At 38.9% G+C, this 22,088-nt stretch overlaps 1 protein-coding gene across 1 annotated transcript in view; it reads right to left on the bottom strand.

Annotated features, from left to right (window-relative positions):
- emilin2a (elastin microfibril interfacer 2a) overlaps positions 1–15,556 on the bottom strand; it is a 35,394-nt gene extending 19,838 nt beyond the window's left edge. The window contains exons 1-4 of the mRNA XM_041802959.1: positions 15,280–15,556; positions 14,613–14,738; positions 10,165–10,355; positions 6,562–8,538 (exon numbers count right to left, since the gene is read on the bottom strand). Of these exons, the coding sequence (XP_041658893.1) occupies positions 6,562–8,538; positions 10,165–10,355; positions 14,613–14,738; positions 15,280–15,425 (2,440 nt within the window). The 5' untranslated portion in view covers positions 15,426–15,556. The remainder of the gene's footprint in view (positions 1–6,561; positions 8,539–10,164; positions 10,356–14,612; positions 14,739–15,279) is intronic.
- Between the last annotated feature and the right edge of the window lie 6,532 nt (positions 15,557–22,088).

The following is a 22,088-nucleotide window of genomic DNA, read 5'->3' as shown; positions in this document are numbered from 1 at the left end:
CAGCTGCTTTAATACAACCACCTTTTTTTTTGTGAAGGCCTCGGCTGTCAATAGACTTTTACAGGACTGGGCGGAGGGAGTGAGGAGAAAAAGAAGTCCTCTGGCAATCTTGGAAGGACAAATCACATTTGGACAGAAGGAGAGAGTGTCAAGGGAGTGAGAAGAGAGCAGTTTCGGAGATAAGAGATACTGGGAGGAAAAAGACAGGGAAGTGATTTGAGATAGACTGGGATCATCTCCAAAAAACAGGAGGCGTAGAAAAAAACAGCTTGAGAATCCAATGAAAAAATCCAGCACAAGAAGGTTGATTAGTCACCGTCAAAATGAAGAACAGCATGCTTACACTCCATGAAAACAAGCATTTTCCATTTTTCTACATTTTTTGATAAACTATTTAGCAGTTTGCACCCCTTAAGACGTTTCAGCCTCTTGCCATATTTCAAAATAACTTTGATACATTGCTGCCCAACCACAACTCCCTATTGGAAAGGAAACAGCCAGAAACAAACACAGGCTTCAGTGGTAGACCTATCCTGCTGCAGCTGCCGTAGGCCGAAGCATTGCCAACATTTTGCAACTTAAGTCACACAATTTCATTCAGCAGTCACATTGAGTAAGGGCAAAGTTATTCCTGTTAATGTTTCAGTTATGTTATTACAACACCTCATCTGTTCCCAGTGTCCTCTGGGTCTTCATATGACCGTCCGGAGAATATGAGCTCAAACACAGAAAGGAAATGTTTCAGTACAATCTCAACCAGCACCACCACACCCAGTGATCTGGGAATTTTCTAGCTGATTTTCTTTTTTTCTGTTCATGAGGACAGTCCCTCTTTGTCCAAAATTTTAGGAAAACATTCAATCGTCATGCTAAGCAGTAAAACTCCCTCTCTTGTGGGATTAAGAATACAGACTACATGCAAAGTGTGAGTGTCATGACATTTGTCCTTAATTTGGGGGAATCCATTGAAATTCTTGCCTTAAAAGACTGAATATAAAGCTACCACCAGCAGCCTATTAATACAGCCAAGAAATCTGACTGAAAACTGGATAAAAGTTAGCCTAGCTCTTGTTTCAACAGCAAGAGTAAACACAGCAGCTCCTCTTTGTGGTTCTCTTTATTGTAAACAATAATTCTTCCTCTGTAACTTCCATTAAAACATGCTACTGACGTGATTTTTTGAAGACACCCCCCAGCCTTAGTTAACTAACTGCTTCAAGTAGCTTCATATTACAGCAACATAAATGAAGGTTAATCATGTTCTCATCCAACCAGTACAAAAGACACAATTTGTGCTTTCTCACAAGACTGGAAAAAACTAATGTTACCGTCCACCGAAAGCTAGCTGCTTCACTGTAGTATCTTTCCAGCTTTTAGCTTAGTTAGCTAGCTCAAATTATGGCTACATAAATGAAAGTAGAATACATTTTTTTTTCAATCATTTTTGTGCTGTGAAACTATTGTCAAGACTGCAACTGCCAACAAAGGTCTATCTCCTACAACTAGCTTTTTTTTACTGCTGTAAACTTTAGCTATGATAGCTAGCTGCTACTTGTAGTTTCAAATTACTGCTGACTAAATCTGAATGGTATAAACCTTTTTTCACCCAGAAAAAACATCATTGTTTGATTTCTATCAAGACTGGAATAATTTGTGATAACCTGTCTCCTAAGCCTTGCTGTTGACAGTACATGTCCAGCTTTTAGCTTAGTTTGCTAGCTAATGCTAGTTTCAAATTTTGGCTACATAAATATGAGTAGTATTAATCTTTTCATTCATTTTTAGTAAAAATTACTCTGCAAAACTATTTGAAGTTTTATAAGTTATAAGATCTGACTCCTAAGACTAGCTGTTTCACTGCTGTAGACTTAAGCTAAGTTAGCTAGCTTCTGCTTGTAGTTTCAAACTATGGCTAACTAAATCTGAGAGGTATAAATTTTTTTTATCCACTTAAAAAATGTTGTTTAATTTCTTACCATACTGGAAAAACTGATAATACCCTGTCTCAATAGATTTGCTGTTTTCACTATTGCAACAAGCAACAAAAACTTTCTTACATGAGGTTAGTTGTTTCTCTGCAGTATATTGCTACCTTTTAGCAAAGTTATCTAGCTAACTGATGTTACTTCCCTTGATAAATAAAAGCATTATTTTAACACAGCATTTTCTATTTACTTGGGTTATCTTTGTCTTATACTGAAATTTGTTTGATGATCTGAAACATTAAAATGGCAAATACTTCTTCACAGCATTGAAGGCATTCAACTTTTTGAATCAAATGTAAACAAGCATGAAAATAATATCTTGGGTTACTAATTGAGATCACAAGTCTTTGGTATATCATTAGAAAATTTTTGTTGCTATGCATACCTCTGATAAAGCCATGTGCTAAATATTAGCCAGCAGTTAGCCAACAGTCGCAATAGTTACTGCTGCATACTAACAGGAAGGAAGGACTCTAGATAAGTGAAAATAAACTACACTCCAGGGAGAGCTGCTTACTAAATCCCTGCTTTTTAGGCTTTCACCAGAGAAACAGAGCTTCAGAGTCAGCTGAATGTCCTTTAGTAACTGTTGTGAGGCCAACACATCATCAGACTGACAACGGCACAAAGTGCAGAGATATTTGCTAAATTCGCCATGAAGTGTACTGGATTAGAATTTGCTTCTTTTAAAAGTCAAAGCCTAAACTAAACATACTTCATAATCCTGCTCCTGCACGCGAAGCTCTGCCTGATTGAATGCTGGGCAGAGGTTCAGTCTGATTTAATGCTGGCTAATGTTACATTTACGGCACTGATATCAGATATCTGAGTTTGGAAAAAGCAGACCATATTTGGCAAAAAGTGGGATGGAAACACAATGCCCTAATGTGTTTGTCTCTCAAACCATGGCCATTAATCCATCCACCCTCCTTTTTTACTTAGGTCTCCATCACACTATTGTTTTGGGCGATTGTTTAACAGAGGGAGGCACCAGCAATGGGGCCCCAATCATGACATCACAGCTGAGGGTAGTCAGAGCATCTGGTACTGGGTGTGGAGCCCTGTTCTCCCCTCTCCATCAAGACTGGCTCCAGCAGTAAGTCAGGGCCCTTAATGAGGACCAGACTCCACACATCAGGCTGAGGTCACCCTACGGGAATCTCTGGAGGTCGGTATGCGTCAGGAGAAAGAGAGGAGGTGGAGGTGTGCTGTGTGTGTGAGAGGCTGGTGACTGAAAGTGAGGTCTGTGACTACAAAAAGCACTGTCATGATGGTAGAAAGTAGACCTCACAGCTCAACATGTTCATAAAGGGATTTTGAGAGATGGAGCAGTCTACTCGGTGTTCTGACATTTACATAAGGGAGCAACGAGGCACAAAACAGTGAGAGTAAACCAATAGAGTCATGGCGAGGGGCTGAGGTTGGCAGTATAAAACTTTCAGATTCTATTTACCTTTCTCACTCCCTATATAAAAACTGGGGAATTCTTAGGACAACATGGATTTGAGTCACAGGAAGTTTCCAATGTGGGCCTCAGGACATATTGAGTGACATATTCAAGGCGAGCACGAGAGGCCCAGTGAACTCGTGTCCTCCCACTCCGGGAAATACCCTGTGGCCATTCATGGTATCTGATCCTTCAAACCGAGCCTCCATGTAAACCAAGCAGGCAGAATGCATTATGAAGGATTATCTTCAGGAAAAGTTTGTGTTTACACAGATGGGAATCACACTCAATAAACTCATATGTTGGAATTTCAAATAGGAAGTTGGGAAGCTACTTTAGTCTGCATTTTTTTCTATTCAGCTTCTCCTTGGCAGCCGTTTCTGTGGCTTTTTTTGTACAAATAAAACAAAAATGAACAGACTTCTTTCTTCCTCATAAGTCTTTTGGCTCATTTCATTTCCTGGCTGTGTTAATGTGGGAATTTTAGAACTTTCTACAGGAAAAATTCTGTCCTTATCTTTATGAAAGATATTTTAGTATGACTGAAAAGTGTGACACAGTGAGAAATGTCCTCATTTGCCTTCTCTGACAGCTATGCAAAATTTAATATGAAGCAACATCCAGGATGTGGTGAGTTCAGCTAAGCATTAAGACCTGAACTGAAGGAGAATTAATTACCCTGTCTGTCTTCGTAAACAAGGTAAACAAGGGCCCAGCATATTAAAACCACTTCATTTTCATTTCTTCATCCTTAGTCACCAGCTAGTATTTTCATCCCTTTATTTAGTCTTTATTGAATACAAACTGGCCACTTGCTTGTTGTCTTTTCATACTGTTTTGAGTTTCTATTCAAACAACAGGACATATAGAAATCCACACATCCACAAATGGTCAACCTGACTTTACCTGGGCTTTTTCCTGCTAGCGCTCTGGTAAGACTGTGCAAAGTGGGTGAGACGGTATGTGAACAAAGCAGGAAATACTCTGGAAAATACACTGAACAAGAAATTAGATGAAGGTATCTTGGCATTTACATCAGACAACCTATGGGCAACCAGTTCACTCACTGAGCAGACAATGAAGCTGCTTTCTACTCTTTTCTACTCATTATCTAAGATACAGGTTATCAGAAATTTCTATTTTCAATACTGCATGCCTGAAAAGATGCAATATCAATTATTATTACATTCAATAGTCCTGAGAAGTACCAAAGTTATGAAAAAAAGTCAGATTTTCAACCCAAAGCTGCTCCAAGCAGAGAAAGTTCAATTTAAAAATAGCTATCAAGTAAAATTTGTGCTTAAACATAAGAATTGTGTACAAAATTCTTACAATGTAAATTTGTGCAACATTACATCCTTTAACCCCCTCCAGGTCCCAGCACTGTAATTTAGGGGGTCATTACCTGAAAGTTTGGGAACCCTTGCCCTAGGCCGTGCTTACTGGACACAACCACCCCTTAAGCCACCCTGAAGGTGAAGACTTTTTCAACACATTATTTTCCCATGCCACTGGAAATATGCAGACATCCAGAGGATGAGTGGGGTTATGTCAATCCTCCTTCCTGCCTGATGATGCCCTCAGGTGGGCTTACTCCTTATAACACACCTTAATTCAGCTTCAATTTCTGGTCCAAACATGCCTGAAAGTTCTGCACAGTACCATACATATATTCTCTTTTTAAAAAAGTTTAAAAGTTTAAAAGTTGCTTTAGGGCTTTTTTTGACTTTACTAAGATAGAAGAGCTAAAAAGAGACAGGAGACATGGGGGAAGAGAGAAGAGGGAAGGCTGAAGCAAAAAGCACAGAGACCGGTAAACGATCCAGCGACTAGTGCACTGAAGACCACAGCCTTTGCACATGCATGCCTGCCCCACCCACCAAGCAAATCCAGCATTCCATGCACATTTTCTTAAATGATTTAGACAAAATTCATTCATAGTGTTGAATAGAGTCATAGCATTGGCTATAACTCAAATCAAAAATGTACAATTTTGAAGATAAACTAGAAGCACGTTGGTACAATTTTTTTCATCAGATGCTTGTGCTAAACAATGAAAATATCAAAATGTGTTTAAAGACGTTTCATCGTTTAACAGTGCCAGTTTTTAAAATAAAATGTGGCGTTTATCAAAGTTATTTGAAAAAAAAATTAAAGCTAGAACTATTTTCCTTGTTTATTATTATTATGGAATGCATCCTTTACTTATTACAGTGCCACATGTTGTTTTTAATGGCTCTTAACCAGTGATATCATCTGTTGTCTATAGTGTGTAACATAAGTTTAATAGTACTGGCGCTAAATAAAATACATGGTTAAAAATTTCCTTTTTTTGTTTCATTTTGAGCAGCACTACATCCACTACTGAACTCTAGGCCTAAGTATTTCTTGGACATTATTAACATCATGCCAGTTCTATCTCATTCTTGTGTGCCCTCTGAGTTTGCACACAGCTCTGCAGTCTCATGTCCTTATATGGGCATAAAAGAGGCATTTTTCCATGCTAAATAGAAAATACGTGCACAAGCTTCCAGCTTACAAGGACATCAGTTTAGGGAACATGTTGGAATAATTTAGCAGTTTAAGAACAAGACATGAAATCAGAATAGGTTTCTCTTAGAAACTTTCTTAGGACAAAAGTAAAGAAAAATTTTGCAGTGGTATTGATGAATTAGGCCTGATATGTAAATTTTCGTATTAATTCAATTATCCTTACTAATAAGCAGGTTGGAACTCAAAAATAACTTCATTTAACCAGTTTTGGGTGTCTGAGAGATCATTTTTGTTGCCATGATAACAAGACAAATGTCAATATTGTTTCATTTTTCTATAAACCTGATATTGACATCTTCTTTAAGTATGTTTTCCTACGCTCTTTCCAGTTTCAATGTGAACATGTCCTATAAATATAGCCATGATTGCCATTTGCAAACTGTTCTTTTCATGTCATGTCCCATCTGCCGAGCCCCCCCCGCCCTTATTTGACAACACCAGTCTTCCTGGGGTTAGGTGCAGGTGCAAACAAGCAAGACAGGCAGACTGAAATATTCAAGACATTTCCTGGGGCACATGTATGAAATTGGCTAAGATGTCATCTGTCATCAAACCATCACCAAACCATTTACTCACCTGGCTCCTTGGCGGTGACGTCTTTCAAAACATGTTTAGCCATTGCAGACATTTGTCCCTGGAGCTTCAGCAAGGAATTCTGCAGTGTGATGATGTCTGCACCCTGTTTGCCACATGTAGTGTTCATCCAGCTCACACAGTTCTGCAGACCACCAACATGTCTCTCCAGTCTATCTTTCAGCTCTTTGATATTGTCAGAAACTCCATCTAGCTTTCCACACACCTTTTCAAGTCTGCTCACACGTCTGTCCACAGCATAAATGTCATCGGAAACACTCTGTGTGTTCTGTTTACACAGTCTCAGTTCAGAGGAAACCTGTTTACTGAGTGTGTCAAGCCTGCTCCTTAGATCATCCACCTGACTTCTGGTGTCATCAGTCTGGATACTGGGTACAGGAATGACTGATGACCAGGTATTTCCTGCAGTGCCTCTTTGTTCTGCATGGCAGCAAGTTGAGTTTATTCTATGCATATCCAGGTTGTATTTGCTCAGAGAGTCACTGAAACCCTTAAAAGTACCAGCCAGACCACGCACGTTGTCCTGGAGATTAATCAAGCCCTTCTGGACATCATCTATTGTCCTGGCATTTCTCTCATTTCTGAGTGACTGCCTTCCAACGAGTTCTACAAGTTGCCTGATCTTGTTTTTGTTGGCAGTGACATTTGTGTGGAGAACATCCAAGTCATTCCTATACCGATTCAGGTCCTTAAAAATACTTAACAAATTGTTAGGTAGAGATGATGGACTTTCTGCATCTACAGAGTATCCTGAGCCTGAACATCCTGCAGAGCATAACTCAGCGACAGCACTGACTTTCTCATCCAAACCCTGAAGGAGGAACTTGTTATTGTTGACTTGTCTCTGGACAGCATCCACAGATTCACTAAACATACCAGGGAAGGAGTTGTTGCTCATTTCCACCAGCATGTTCGTAAGCTGGTCCTCCATGTTGTTCAGACGCTCATCAAGAAGGAGCCGAAGTGCCGCCACTTCATCAGCAATGGTACGGGTCAGCTTCTCTTCAATATAGAAGCAGTGTGTCTCTGCATTTTGCTCTGTGATATTAATGCGAGCTTCTAGCTCTTCAATCATTGGGCCAAAGTCATTGTCAACCTGAGGCGAAGACAGATGTGCCAGCTCATTGTCAATGCGTACGTTCAGGATCCGATGAGCCTCTGCAATCCGGTCAATCTCCCGCCACATGTTGCTATGGTCATTATCATGATCCTCTTCCCCTTTAGATGGATCTATCTGTCTTTGGGTTCTGATTGGTCCATCTGCAGCAACCATGTCTAGATGTAAAGCCCGGATCTCCTTTCTCAGATCAGCCTCTTTTGTATCCACCAGTTTGGCGAGTTGTGCCAAACCTTGGTCACAGCCACCTTCACAGGTCTTCTGCAAGGCCTGGATCTTGTCGTTGTATGAACTTTGAAGCTTAGCTATTTGTTCTTCAACACTCAAATCCAGCTCCTTCTTCATCTCCTTAAACTTGCCATCAATGTAGTTCTGTATTATATCAAACTCCCCTATGGCTGGTGTTTGAGATTGCGAGGCATCCATCAGGACACGAATCTGCCCCTCATGACTGGTCATGGTTCCTCTGAGGTCTTCCAAAGCTTCTTCCTTGCTCTTTAGTGCATTGTTGAGATCATCCAGTCTGGCCACTATCTTTTCTATAGCTTTTTCTCCTGCGATCCCACCTCTAGTAGCCTGATGGCCATCCAGCACTGCGGGGCTCTCCTCAGTGCCTCCAGCAGTGGGACTATCTGGTGGTCTCATGTTGTTGAGAAGTGTCACCAGCATCTTTTTTGTGTCGTCCTGCAGGTCTGTCTTGAGATTGGCAGTTAACCCCGTCAAAGCGGACTGTAGATTCGTAACTGTTTGAGACAGACGCTGAACTTCACCTTCTAGAAGATGCACCTTATCGGTCCCACCATGCCTCATCTCATGGTGTCCAGTCTCTCGCCGCTCTGGCCCTGTGGTCAAAGAATAAATTGTAGATTTTTTAGTACTAAATCCAACCAAAAAATTCTCTCCTTTTCAAAGCAAATCACTTTGAAATAGCATAGTTCAAATTCTCAAAATGAGACCCGTAGTTCAGTAGCGGCCCATTGGCGTTGTCAACATCATGTACAAATAAAAGGTCATCCCTTTCTACAGGCAGGGGAATTATCAAGGGTTGACAGGCTGATTCCTATGCATTTCCATTTTAAACAGTACAGCTTTTAATGCTTTTAAACAGTCGTTTATTTAGTACTGTGCAGCTAAAGTTTACAAAGGGATAAACAGAGTGAGTCAGTGACAGTAGAGACGGTTTGCATAGAGGTTTCATCAAAAATGGATGGACTGTTTTATGTTTATTACCCCCCATGCTGTGGGCAGTTTACACCAGCATGTCTTGCAACTTTCGGTACTGTCGCAATCATTCATGGCTAATGTTTAACATTACTAGACAAAGCACATGTCTTTGAGCCCTAATTCAGACTGACGTCTGATCTAAAAAAATAGAACATAAATTCACTAAGAGACCCATGTGACTGAACCATCAACATTTTCACACAATCATTCGGTGACCAAAATGTGCCAACAGTGTTTTTGAAAGTTCCTTTGACATAGATTAAAAAATATATTTTTATTGACACAGGAGGTTACCCGTCACACTACCAGCTAAAAAAAGAAAACACTAACAAGATGAGCCAAAGCTAATTTTGCTCTCTAAATAAAAATGAGAGTAGGGAAAGAAACATATAAGCGGCTGTTAGTTGTAGAAATACACCTTTTCTAACCCCCTTAAAACAACCAAAAACTATTATTTGTTTTAGTATCTCATTGTTATTTTTTTTTTAATGTAATTCAGTTGTCAGATAGCTTACAGTTCCTAAAATATTTTTTTTTAGGCTTTTACTTCTGAAGTTGCATTATAATGTTTGTTTTGTATTAAAATATTAAGAACTATACAACACACAGAGAAAGAATCTCAAGTAACAGCCTGCAACTTCTCAAAATCTGTTCAAGTTTTAGGATTATATAAAATGGCTAAAGAGTGTCATAATGTTAGTGAAAACCAAAGACCTTTCCATCTTTCTTTACCTGTGATGAAGCTTCAGTGGACAAAGTTAAATATCTGGGGCAAATTATCAGAAATAACTTGAGTGATGATGAAAACAGTGTACAGTTCTCCAATTACCAGGATGGACAAGTGCAAGTCACATTTTTTTACAGCAATGTCTCCACATTTCATACTGTACTGAGACATTTCATGTACACATTTACTAGTGCATAAATTTACTCAGTAAATGAAATCACAATGTTGCTTACTCAGCCCACAATCAGTGTCACAAATGTATTTTGTGTTTTTATTACTGAAAACTTTGATTTTATTGTTTTGCTTTCGCCTAGCATCTATACCTATTTCTTATAATTCATGCTGATATGGACCTACAGGTCTTAAATAAGGTATAGAGTAAAATTAAATCTCTTTTATACAAACGTCTGGTATTATTTGAGGATTTACAGTAAGTTGGTACTTCAATTTTACTCAGTAAGATGGGGAGAAAATGAGATATGAAACACCCAGTGCAGAGAGGAAAACACTGACTTACTTTGTGTGTGTCTGGTTGTGTATCCAGGATTTTGTGGGAGGTAAGGCTGTGCTCCTTGAACTACTTGTCGGTCTGGGGGTGGTTTTAAATCCTTACAGTCATGACCTTGGTAGCCAGGGCAGCATCTCCACTCCAACTCTGTAACCGTCTTGAAGGCAATCTTGTATGTAGGTCGAAACCTATTATGATATCTGTAACATAAGATATAGCCAGAGTTTTCTAAGCAGAAACAAAAACAACGAAGGAAACATGAACTTTATTTCTACATCAAACCATATTGTGGGGGTTTGTAACCACATTTTCTTTGTTCATGATTCAATACTCTGTTATTGCACAAAGAAAAAACTGTTCCAGTCTTGTTTATTTTCATTGGAAACACTTGAGCTCTGTAATCACCAAAAATGACTTTTCTGTTTGTTTACTTGTTTTTTTTTATATGGTCATTTTTAAGGCTTCTGTAATGTTCTCATTTACTCGCATATGTCAGCTTTGTAGCCAAGGCAAACTGTTTCCAAAGAAACAATAGGTGACATCACTTCCCTGAAAGCAGGGTTCAATCATGCACATCTGGAAATCTGACTGCAGAAATAATCATCTTTGCACATTTCCACACTGTCACTGATAACACTTTATTCAGCCTGAGGAAGACAGAAAAATCTATGCAAAAGCTACGCGCTTTAGTGTCATTTTACCACAAGATAATATAAAGCCAGTGCTGAAAATCACAACTCAGAAATGTAAAAACCTGATGTGTCGATTCTCACTGCCAGTTCTTCTAGGAAATTTGCTCCTGCGACCAAAGGCTCACTAGTTTCCAGGGATCTTTTCCACAACACAAAGGCTCCATGCATGTGCTTTTGGTGAGTGGATCAGAAAGCTGAACCACAAACAACATGTGTTGTTTCATGGTTAAAATACTTTAAAAATGTAAATATAATGTTGCAACAGAACTCCTTCCAGTAAAGAAGTAATGACATCAGTTCCTCACCAATTACTGGAATGGATACACTCATGAACTACGATTGTCTGCTCTATGAGAGACAGATTGTTTTGTTAATCCTAAAATGTTTGGTACAAACATGGGCTCTATTCAAATTATATTTAACTTGGACAATATTTAATATTGCATCAAAGGGAGAGCATATGTTTACCCTTGTAGTCATGTCTTCAGATTTACAAAGGAATAACATACTTCTATGTTTTGATATATTTTTGTGTTACATTTTAAATGCATTATTTGTCCCCGGGGATAATTTAACCCAGAGTTACTTTGATGAGACTCTTTTTGATGTGTTACTTTCAAATTAACTGATTTCTATTATTGTTTGTACTATGATGATGAAAACCATAACAGGGGATTGAGTCACATAATGTTGAGAGCTATATGTCTTCTAGTGACAAATCAACAGCTGTGAGGCATCTGTGAGTGTGTATCAACGCATATTCAAACACTTCATAAAACTAGAGCAGACTTAGAAACACGTTTCCAAGCCAGGTGTGAATAATTTGTCTTGTATGCTTAATTAAGTAAAACAGGCACATGTAAAGAGTGATAACAGCTAGCCTAAGTATTCAAAGATAACTCAAGCTGTAATACACACAAATATTTAGAATTAAAGCCAGTGTCTTTACTCTAGCCACAGCACTTATGATTTTAAAAGATAAGCAGCAAATTTTGCACACTTTGCTGTCTTCATTATTCTTGAGCCAATTCTCTGATTAAAGTCTAGCTGTTCAAGATGAATGCTGATTTGTTGAAGACTTGAAGTCCTTTATTCCTGAAGACCTCAAGCATGTTAATAGATGTATTGGTGTTGTATATGCTGGTTGATTTCAGTGAAAAAGAAAGCAAAACAGTGTGGATTCATGATCCTTTTTTGACCTATCAGAGTAGATAAAAGGTCATGTCAAAGCTCCTGTGAGGAATTTTTGGTTTGGGACAATTTTTTAACCAATGCTAAAAAACAGTACATATTATTTCGTTGCTGATTTTTCTTGTTCATTTGTAGATAGTGTGAGGAGAATAGGTTCAAACTATTATGATACAGGACTTTCTATACGGCGCTGATGTGTACTGATCCAAATGTGGGAAACCTCCCATACAAAGCGTTTGAGAAAGGTAAGACATTACAAAAACATTCCCCAAAGTTGATTGGACGAAGGTTCTGTCTGTCAAATTCATAACTAGCCAATTAGGGTAACAATACAAAATGAGGTAGTAGACATTCACAGCTCTGATAGTAACATGAGCTCGTCTGAACGATGGAGCTTGTTGGTGTATAAAACTCATGCTGAGGCCGGTCAGGAGAAGTGCAAAAACATCTCAGAGAAGCTTTCATTGTGCTCTTTGCTCTTGTTTTGTGGCCCAATTCTGAACAACCTACAGCTACATTCAAGCTAAAAGCTACACTGGTGTCAGCCATTACTGCTTACAGTGCAACTAAATTCTGCCTGTAACTATGTAGGCTACCTACTGTAACTACTCATGCCAAAGCAGGCGGGGATAAGAGTGAAAAAAATTGATTCCATCATGAAAAGCTTTTATTGCAGTTCTTTGCTCTTTATTTAATCCAAAAATGTGGCCAACTTCTGATAAAACTGCCACTATATAATAGCTATATCCAAGCTAAAAGCTAGCCAATGCTTTCAGCTTCCCGTACAACTAAACCCTGCCTGTAGCTTCTGCCTCTTATTCCTCAAATTACACTGATTGGCCAGCTCCATTTTCAGACCTGGTACAATCGTTGCAAGCTGGATCTGCCTGACGACAGACATGGAATCTTGCCAGTCCATCTGCTTTGCAAGGTTAACACAATGAAACTCACAGGTATTTTTTCTCAAAGTACTGTCAAAGATAAGGTTATATGTAACACACAATGCCAGATTGTGTGCTCATTATCAGGAATATAAGGAGGTCTGCAGTTCAGAAGTCCATAGGAGTCCATTATAATCTGATCATTTATACTTTAAGATAAAAGGCCTACTTCAAATAAAAAGACAAACACATTTAACTTTGGCATTTGTACCATAGTCATATCAGTTTTTGATTTTTCATTAGCTCTTTTTTTTCGTTTTCTGTTTTCAATTTCAGATAAGATTTAATTCATTTTTACTGACAGCTCTTGGTTTATTTTAGTTTTTATTTTGCAAAAATGCTTAATTTAAGTTCACTTTTAATCAGTTTTAGTGTTAGTTTCAGTTTTTTGTATATACAAATACATGTCAGGGGTGTGTGGCCATCGTACATTTAAAAACACATTCATGTTGGCTATTCTTCACTTTTTATTTTATTTAGCCTAATCAAACTAGCTATTTAAATACAACTCAAGACATTAAACTTTCTTTGTATGGAGTCTTAACCAATCAAATCAGGCCATTTTACACTTGCAGACTTAGGTGTTCATGACGGTCACTCTGCTGCTTTTAACGAGTAAAACTAAGGACGATTCGTCAATTTTATCTTATTTTAATTATTTTTTTAAAGAACACAATTCAGTTTGTTTTATTTTCTGTTTGTTTTTTGTAAAACTTTTTTAAAATTTAGTTTCAGTGAACCTATATTATTTTTAGGTTTTAGTTATATATTACCGTAGGTTTTGGTTAATAACTGTGATTCGTACAGTAGTATTTGAGTGTTCGAGGTTGGAATTCATGCTGATAAAAACAAAGGATAAAAAGATATGGCATGGGCTAATGCCTGCTAGTTACTCAATAATTATAATTATTATAATTTCATGTTCCAAGTAGGTTCTTATTCAAATACACGTTGTTCCCTTGTCCACTAAATAAACATATATTAGCTATTAATTGGGACTAGGATATATTTCTAGTCAGTAGCTTCAACCTAAAGCACTCAACTAGAGGGTTAGCTAAAAAGCTAGCTAGCAAGGTTACTGCTATGTTGTGTTGACTGCTTGATAAACAGCTCGCTAACCAGCCATGTCGTAGCTGGTCCCTGAATCAATATCATGATTTCACACACTTAATGCCATTATATTTGAGAGCGTTTAGGGAGTTTTAAAGAAAATGGATATAAGTCAACATTACTCTGTAGCTGTCTAATATAAACGCGGTGTAGCCAATCAGAATCAAGTATTCATGAAGACAGTGGTATACCGGATAATACTGACTTGAAAGGCTAGCTTGTAACTTTAAAAGACTTTAAAAGTAAGTAATAACATTGTCTTTCATCTACAGGGAGCATTCTCCTTCCTTCAGGCTGTTTCTTATGAGCTCTTTGGCTTTTCACCGAGGATTTTAACTTGCTAAAGATGCTTTAGCCTACTTTTGGTTCTGCCAGTTGAGTTTCTGCTGCCACTGGGACATTGTCTGCCTCCAGCTTTCTCTCTTTTTCTCTCTGAGAAACATTTAAAATCTGAACTCTCATCTACCTCATACGCCTAAACATGCACCCTCAGCCCCCCTCCCTCAGCTCCCCGGATGCTCACGTCACTTGTTGCTGGCAGTCGGGCTGGTAGGCCGGGCAGGGGGCAACCACGGGCTCCTGGAAGCTCTCCACACTGCCCTGCACGGCGCAGCTCACGTTCTTACGCACCACATACGCACACCAGTTCCTGAGGGGGAGAAAATACACAAAATAAACACAATTTTATTTACTAAAAGAATTGCTTTAGAGGACGACATATTTTGTAGTTTGATAATGAAAATCGCTATTAAGCCCCCTTTTCCCTGAAATTCACACAATTTAAGTTTTATTTCCTAAAGAATCCCGCTTGTTTGTTTAGGTTTATCAGTTAACAATTCCAAATACACTAAAAGTCACTTGTGCGGGATATCTGAGAAGTTACTGGCATTCCAGTGTTTATCTGCATCTTATCAGCTTTGGCTACACTCAAGCCAAACTTAGCCCGAGGCTGATAAGAGCACAGTGAAAGTTAACAGACTATATACGACCACAGCAGGCTGAATCTTCATCGATCTTGGGGCGTTTCGACCCAAGATGTTTGGGCGTTATCGCATTGTATATTGGCAAATGCGCAACGAAGGCGCACGACTCTCAAGTCCAGGAAATTAAAGAAGCATGGTATGAAAATGTTCTTGAAGTAAAACAGAAAATTAAAATCATTCACGCAAGTTAAAAAAGACAGAACTTACCTATTCCTGTGTCTGTGCACCACTCCAGTGTATGCAGACCCCTGGAACAAGTCATAAGAGGAGGGAGTCCCGTACGTGAACTGGAAGTTCAAAAACAGTGTGAAAACTATCCACCGCCAGTCCATCTCTGCCTCCCTGTAAGTCATACTAAACAAACTCCAAAGAATAAATAGTCCTAGCACAGAAGGAGAGGGCAACTCTGTTATTATTGTGCGTAACGATCCCAGAAACCAAAGTCACATTGTCCTAGTGACTGATCTAACTCCAACAACCCAAGTTTGGGGAAGTCCACTATGAGTGCAACTCCCTTGGAATGACGCTCAGGGTCCACACCCTCCTCCCAAAAAGTCTGAAGAGGGAAAAAACTTTCCCCTTTAAAAAAGTTTATAGCAAACAGGTGCTATTGTGTGGAAATGTTTTAATTTAATTAGGCTAAGATGTGTTTTTTAAAAGGATACAGAATAATGAATGTAAGAGGCTCATTAATGCCAATGTGCTGCCTCCAACAAAAAGCATTTGAGACATGAGTTGATTACTTCTTTCTCTGCCAACAGCCAATACTTCACACCTCACTGATGAGCAGTGCAGGATAATGTTGAAAGAAGTGTGTGTAGTGATGGAGTTGATGATATTCATGGCCAGGGATAACACTAGTCATTTACATTCTGTCTGCCCTGTTGCTGGGTGTTGTGAGGAATACAAAGTGTGCAGTCTGCTCTGTCCGACAGCAATTTCTATTGCTCCAAGGCAGGCTGAGCAATTTGCTGAGCAATATCTGAACATGGTGGAGGGAGACGGGAAGTAGCACACACAAAAGAGCTTTAATTCACAGCACTTGAGGCAGGAATTCATTGTGTGTGAAAGAGAAGGGAGGAGAGCTTCCAATCACACGGGAAAATTGTTTTATATCAGAGATTGCTTTAAGCAATTTCATACCCAAAGTGCTATCATGGGCCTTTTTTCCCTGATCAGACACATGCTGACAGTTCAAACAGAAGTGATTATGACAAACAGAGAGATTGTGTAACCAGGGGTAAATGTGAGTTAAATAGAGACAGGTTAAGTGTAATGCAGTGGCGAACACAGAATGTTTGAGGGGCAGGGGTGAAAATGATAAAAGGGGCACCTGCTGTGTGCAGTGGGGCACCATCTTCAAAAAAGTGTCAGACATTTATATCAGAATAGTTAGAAATCCTGATTTAAAGTTTTTAATTATTTTATCATGATCATACCTACTACACCTCTGGAAAAAAAGATGAGGAAGGAGCTTTCAGCGCTTCATTGCATTTTTGTCACTGTGGGAAATTTGGTTACATCCACTGGAGGACAACCCTGGAAAGCGCTTTATCCTTATGGCACTGGTTCCCAACCTGGGGTCCCCCCTGCAAAAATCTTAGGGAAGGGCGCGAGGCTTTGTCTGCTCTGTGGCCGCCAAAATAGATTTGCAAATATCGCCTAAAACCATGATGCAACAGTTATTAAGTAGTTTTTATAAAGGTCTTTTGATAAGAAAAGCAAGCATTGGCATTTTTTAGGGTTTTATGAGGGAAACAATTAAAGTCTATGTTGATTCTTGGCGACGGGGTGTCACTTTTTCTTCTCTCTCGGGTCCTGGGAGGGCGCCACTTTTCTTAGGTACATGTAGGGGGGCTTCCAGGGAACAATGGTTGGGAAACACTGCCTAATCACATGGAGGGAAATTTATCATGTAGTACAAAGAGACACGCTCTCATATTTTCACCCTAAAGCGGGGTAAGCAAATGTTGTCCACAAAGAGGGCAGGTTGTTTAACTTTGTTTAGAGCGCACCAAAGAGGGCACTTTGTTTAATTTTGTTCTTGTAGAGCGCACTAGGCCAGAAGGTGCCAAAATGGGCACTTTGTCTCATTTTGTCCATTTAAGAGGACATAAAACAGGCAATTTGTGGATTTTTGTCTACATACAGGGCACCGAATTCGGCACTATAGCAAATTTTTGGCAAAACCAAATCATGTTCTTTGTCAAATGTTGTCAACTTGAATGGGACCACAAAAGGTATTTGTCAAATTGTCTCCACTAAGATGGCGCCAAAGAGGGAAATTTGTAAATTCTGTCCTTTTAAGAGGGCACAAATGGGTGATTTATGGACTCTGCCAAAATGCACAGATCTGGCACTTTTGCCAAATTTTGTCAACTTAGAGAGCACCATAGAGGGAATTTTGTCAAATTCTGTACATTTTCTGTCAATAAAGTAGGCACCAATTCAGGTTCCCTGTAAAATTGTATTGACTTAATAATAACCAAAGAGAGCACTTTGTCTTATTTGTCGCCTTAAAGAAGGGCACGTTGTCCAATTTTGTCCATTCAAGAAGGCTCACAAAAGGGCAATTTATAGACCTTTTGTCCACACAGACCACCAAATCGGGTACTTTGGCAAATTTTGTCCACTTAGAGGGCACCAAATTTGGTTCTTTATCAAACTTTGTCCAGTTAAAGGGGACCACAGAAGGTATTTATGAAATTGTGTCCACTGAGAGGGGCACAAAGAGGGTACTCTGTCAAATTGGGTCTACTTAGAGAGCACCATAGAGGGCAATTTGTCCATTCTTTCCATTTAGAGGGCACCAAATCAGGTTTTATTCAAATTTGGTCCACTTAAAGGGGACCACAGAAGGTATTTGTCCACATAGAGGGCACCAAATCGGGTTCTGTGTCAAATTTGTCAATTTAAAAGGCACCACAGAAGGTATTTGTCAAATTTTGTCCACAAAGAAGGCACCAAATTGGAATCTTTGTCAAATTTTGTCAAATTAGAGGGCAGCAGATGGCAATCTGTCAAATATTGTCTACACAGAGGGCACCAAATCGGGCATGTGTCGATTAGATTTCACCTAAAGGGCATTTGTCAAATTCTGTCCAAAAAGAGGACACCTAATTGGGCATGTTGGTAAATTTTATCCACTTAGAGGGCACCAAAGAGGGCACTTTGTCAATTTTAGAGGGCAGAGTCAAGGGCAAGTTGTCAAATTTTGTCTACATTGGGGCATTTTTTCAAACATTAGGGCACAAAGGATGGCAGTCACTATTGCCTCTCTCACCTCAGGAGAGACAGGATAAGTGTAATGATTCATGTTTGAAGGATTGATTAAAGAAGGCAAACAGCCCTTTTCAAAAAGCTTTCACCATTGTAGAAGCTCTGTTTCTCTTTCCTGCCATCAGACCAGAGATAGCCTTTCCAAAATAAGACTGCACTGTTTCATCAGGCCAAGGCTCGGCCAAGTGAAAGAATCAGGGATGGGTTATGTAAGTGAATGATGTCTGCAGGGACTTGAATTTCAAGTCAGATAAATCTGATGTGCCACTCATAACTTTACCCACACAGTTCTTTAATATCGCTGACAGTTTCCATGACTTTGTTTATTTCATCCTCTTCTTCTTGTATTAATTCATCATTCTAAGCAAGCATAACCCACGTCATACTCTAAGTCAGCCTTGAAATCTCTATGCTACTCATGCAGAGAAAGTAGTATTAGTAGTATCAGTGACTTTTTTTAGAGGCAGGTTTTATTGTGGCCAGAAGAGGGCAGCACAGCAGCAGTAAAGAAAGCCAAAACTCCTCCTGGTAGTCATGGTAATTCCTTTCCAAAAGTGTTGGAGTGAGTTTAGAAAAGGACATTTCATTAGTGAAGCTGGTGTGAGCGCCCAAATTTCTGCACTCACATGTCTCTGTCCACCTTTTCCATGCTGTACTGGTGTCAATTATTTGTGATGTGCAGTCTGAACTCACTGTCATATCTGCTCCTGTACATTTTATAGGAATCATGTTATAACTCAGTATATCACCTATCAGTAGTGTAGTGCTATAGTGTATTCCTGTCTATGTTTGTAAGAGCAACACAGTTCACAGGTTTGTTTGCAGTCAAGCTAAAGCCCCTCACTTGACACTATAACCTTACATCTATAGGTTTACTGCTCAAGGTAACAATAGTAATTCACTTCATTTATGCCCAACGTTCATGCAGCATGGGAAGTAAGATGACTCATAAGTGAAGGAAAACACCCAGACTTTTCTTTCAGTTAAAAAAAGAGACAGATGCTTGCCATGATTCCAGCCATAAATCCAGGGGACATTTCCTCGTTTCACCTCTTACAGATCGATTTCTTATTTTTTCATCTTTGCAGAAGTTAGAGGACAGATTGGAGCTGGAATAGCCTGTGTTGAGCCAGGGTGGATCCTTCACCGTGTACAATGCATTTGTCATTGAGACATGCATTTAGCAAGGCTAGCCCTGACTAAGACCGCTTTTGAATCCTTTAAATTCAATATGTTCCCTCTGAAGCGGTGACCTTGATCTTTTGGTTGACTTAAAATAAATGTGCAGGTCCACCTGAGAAGGGGGGATGTTCAAGGCTGCTACAGGCGACACAAGGCAAGTTTTTCTTTCAAAGGACCAGTTTTGTGCTGGGCTGCAGAGCCATTACACCACTGGAACACTCTGCTTCATATCAAGGGAATCAAAATGAATTCAGCCACAGCTAACTGTCCATGTAGGTGCACTGTGATATTAAGGGCATTGTGGCTTCATAACAGCAAATATGATCCTGTAAACTTTAACAAGAAACCAAACAACACCAGAGGAAACAGAACAAGCCTGCAAACATCACTTTCATTTGGCAAACACCAAGTATCCACCACCTGTATTACACTGTGATGCGGGTGCTTTTTGGTGTGTGTGCGTGGGGGGGGGCAAAGAGGCTGCCGGAGGAGGTGGGGGGTTGAAGTAGAGTCTTTGCTTTAATTTTGAACTTTTCTTCCCCTGAACAGTGTATGAAGAGTGTGACAGTGTGGCAATTTGATCAAATAAATCTTCCTCTTCATCCACCTGTTTTTATATCATTTAGATATCATTGGCCATGGGACTGGATCAAAACTTCATGTTTTCATGTTGCATGAATAATGAGAGGGTTGTGGCTCCAGACTGTACATTTCTGACAGCCACTCTCACAGACTGTATATCTTGGAAAAGAAATGCTGTAACCTGCTGATACAATGCATTTCCAGTTTGGGATTTTTTTAACATTAAATTGTATTCATAAAAAAGTCTGGCAGTTACACTCAAAAAGTTACACTCAGACTCAGAAAAATGTCATGGATAAAACAGAAAAAGAGGTCTAATCCAAGATTGGCTTGCTTAGGCTTCAGCTACATAACATACAGTAGCTACACTAGCTACCTAATTAACTTCACTACATGTAGCTAAGCTTAAGCAATGTAAGCATTAGCAAACATAGCTTAAGCTAAAGTAGCTATGTAGAAAACATACCTATGAATCTTATATGGCTGTTTTGTTGACTTAACTTTAGCTCAATAGCTATGTAGCTATGTTAGCTACATAGCTCAGTAATTATGTAAAACAAAAAAGATCAGAGGTCTAATCCAGGATTGGCATGATTAGGCTTCGTAATCTTTAGCTACATAATGTAGCTACACTAGCTACCTAATTAACTTCACTACATGTTACTAAGTAAGTGTAAGCAATGTGAGCATTATTAAACATAGCTAAAGCTAACGTAGCTATGTAGAAAACATACCTATGAAGCTTATATAGCTGTTTTGTTGACTTAGCTTTAGCTCAATAGCTTTGTAGCCACGTTAGCTATGTAGCTCAGTAATAATATATAATACAAAAAAGATCAGAAGTCTAATCCAGGATTGGCTTGCTTAAGCTTCGCAAGATTTGGCTACATAACATAGCTAGCCAGCTAGCCTCCTTATTAACTTTACTACATGTAGCTAAGTAAGCTTTAGAAGCGTGAGCTTTAGCAAACATATCTTGAACTAATGTAGCTACATAGATAATGTACCTACAAAGCTTACATAGCTGCTTTGTGAGTTTAACTTTGGTTTTGTTGGCTTAGTGGATACGTAAAGTATGGTACTATGTTAGCTGCATAGCTACAATTGTTCAATAGCTACATTAGCTATGCAGCTCAGTTATCTATGGCTAAGTTAGCTTTTGTGGCATGAGCTTCAGCAAACCTACATTAAGCTAACGGCTCTGTGCAGATAATGTAGATACATAGCTTACATGGCTGCTCTGTGAGCTTAGCTTTAGCTCCGTTAGTTACATAGTGCGTCGGCTTTGTAGCTATTGCAGCTAATAGAGCTATGTTACCTATGCTGGAATATTTTCATTAATCAGGCTGTTTGCTCGGCTTTATTAAATTCTTAAAAATTTTAACTTTTGGCATCCTTACCCTTACCTTAACCCTCACCCATACCAAGAAGTTTAATCTGATTTTATTTAGAAAGTTTTAGCATGTATTTCCTTTCTAGAATATTAGGGCTGCAGCCTGACTGTCTTGTGAATAGTTAGCTATCATGGTAATAAGCTGTAAATAATAGTCGGCCTTGACTAGCTGGGTTGAGAAGGTTTTAAAGACAGATAGAAAATACATATCTGTAGAGGAAGAACAATTAAACGATTTTGATAAGTGAAGTATAAAATTCCTGATTTCAGTATTTTATTATTTGTTTTTTAATCTCCCAAAGTCTCTTCTAGATACATACCATCAGACATGAGACTTGATCAAATTTCCATGCAGTTATTCTGGCTAAATTACTGATTTACAATATTTCACAAAATATGAATTCCAAAATATGCTGCATAATCTTGAAATAGCATTTCAATATACATGAATTACCATCACAGATAGAACACATTTTAAAACTAGAATTCAGTTAATTTTTGGTTTACATAGTAGCAAATCTTAACCAAACGATATCTCATGAGGTTTGGAATCTAATGTTAATCATATTTTTCAGGTATT

This window comes from Cheilinus undulatus, linkage group 13 (genome assembly GCF_018320785.1).
Source record: "Cheilinus undulatus linkage group 13, ASM1832078v1, whole genome shotgun sequence".
Taxonomy (NCBI): domain Eukaryota; kingdom Metazoa; phylum Chordata; class Actinopteri; order Labriformes; family Labridae; genus Cheilinus; species Cheilinus undulatus.
Note: the sequence above shows the minus strand (reverse complement) of the source record. Positions and strands in the feature narration are given on the sequence as shown.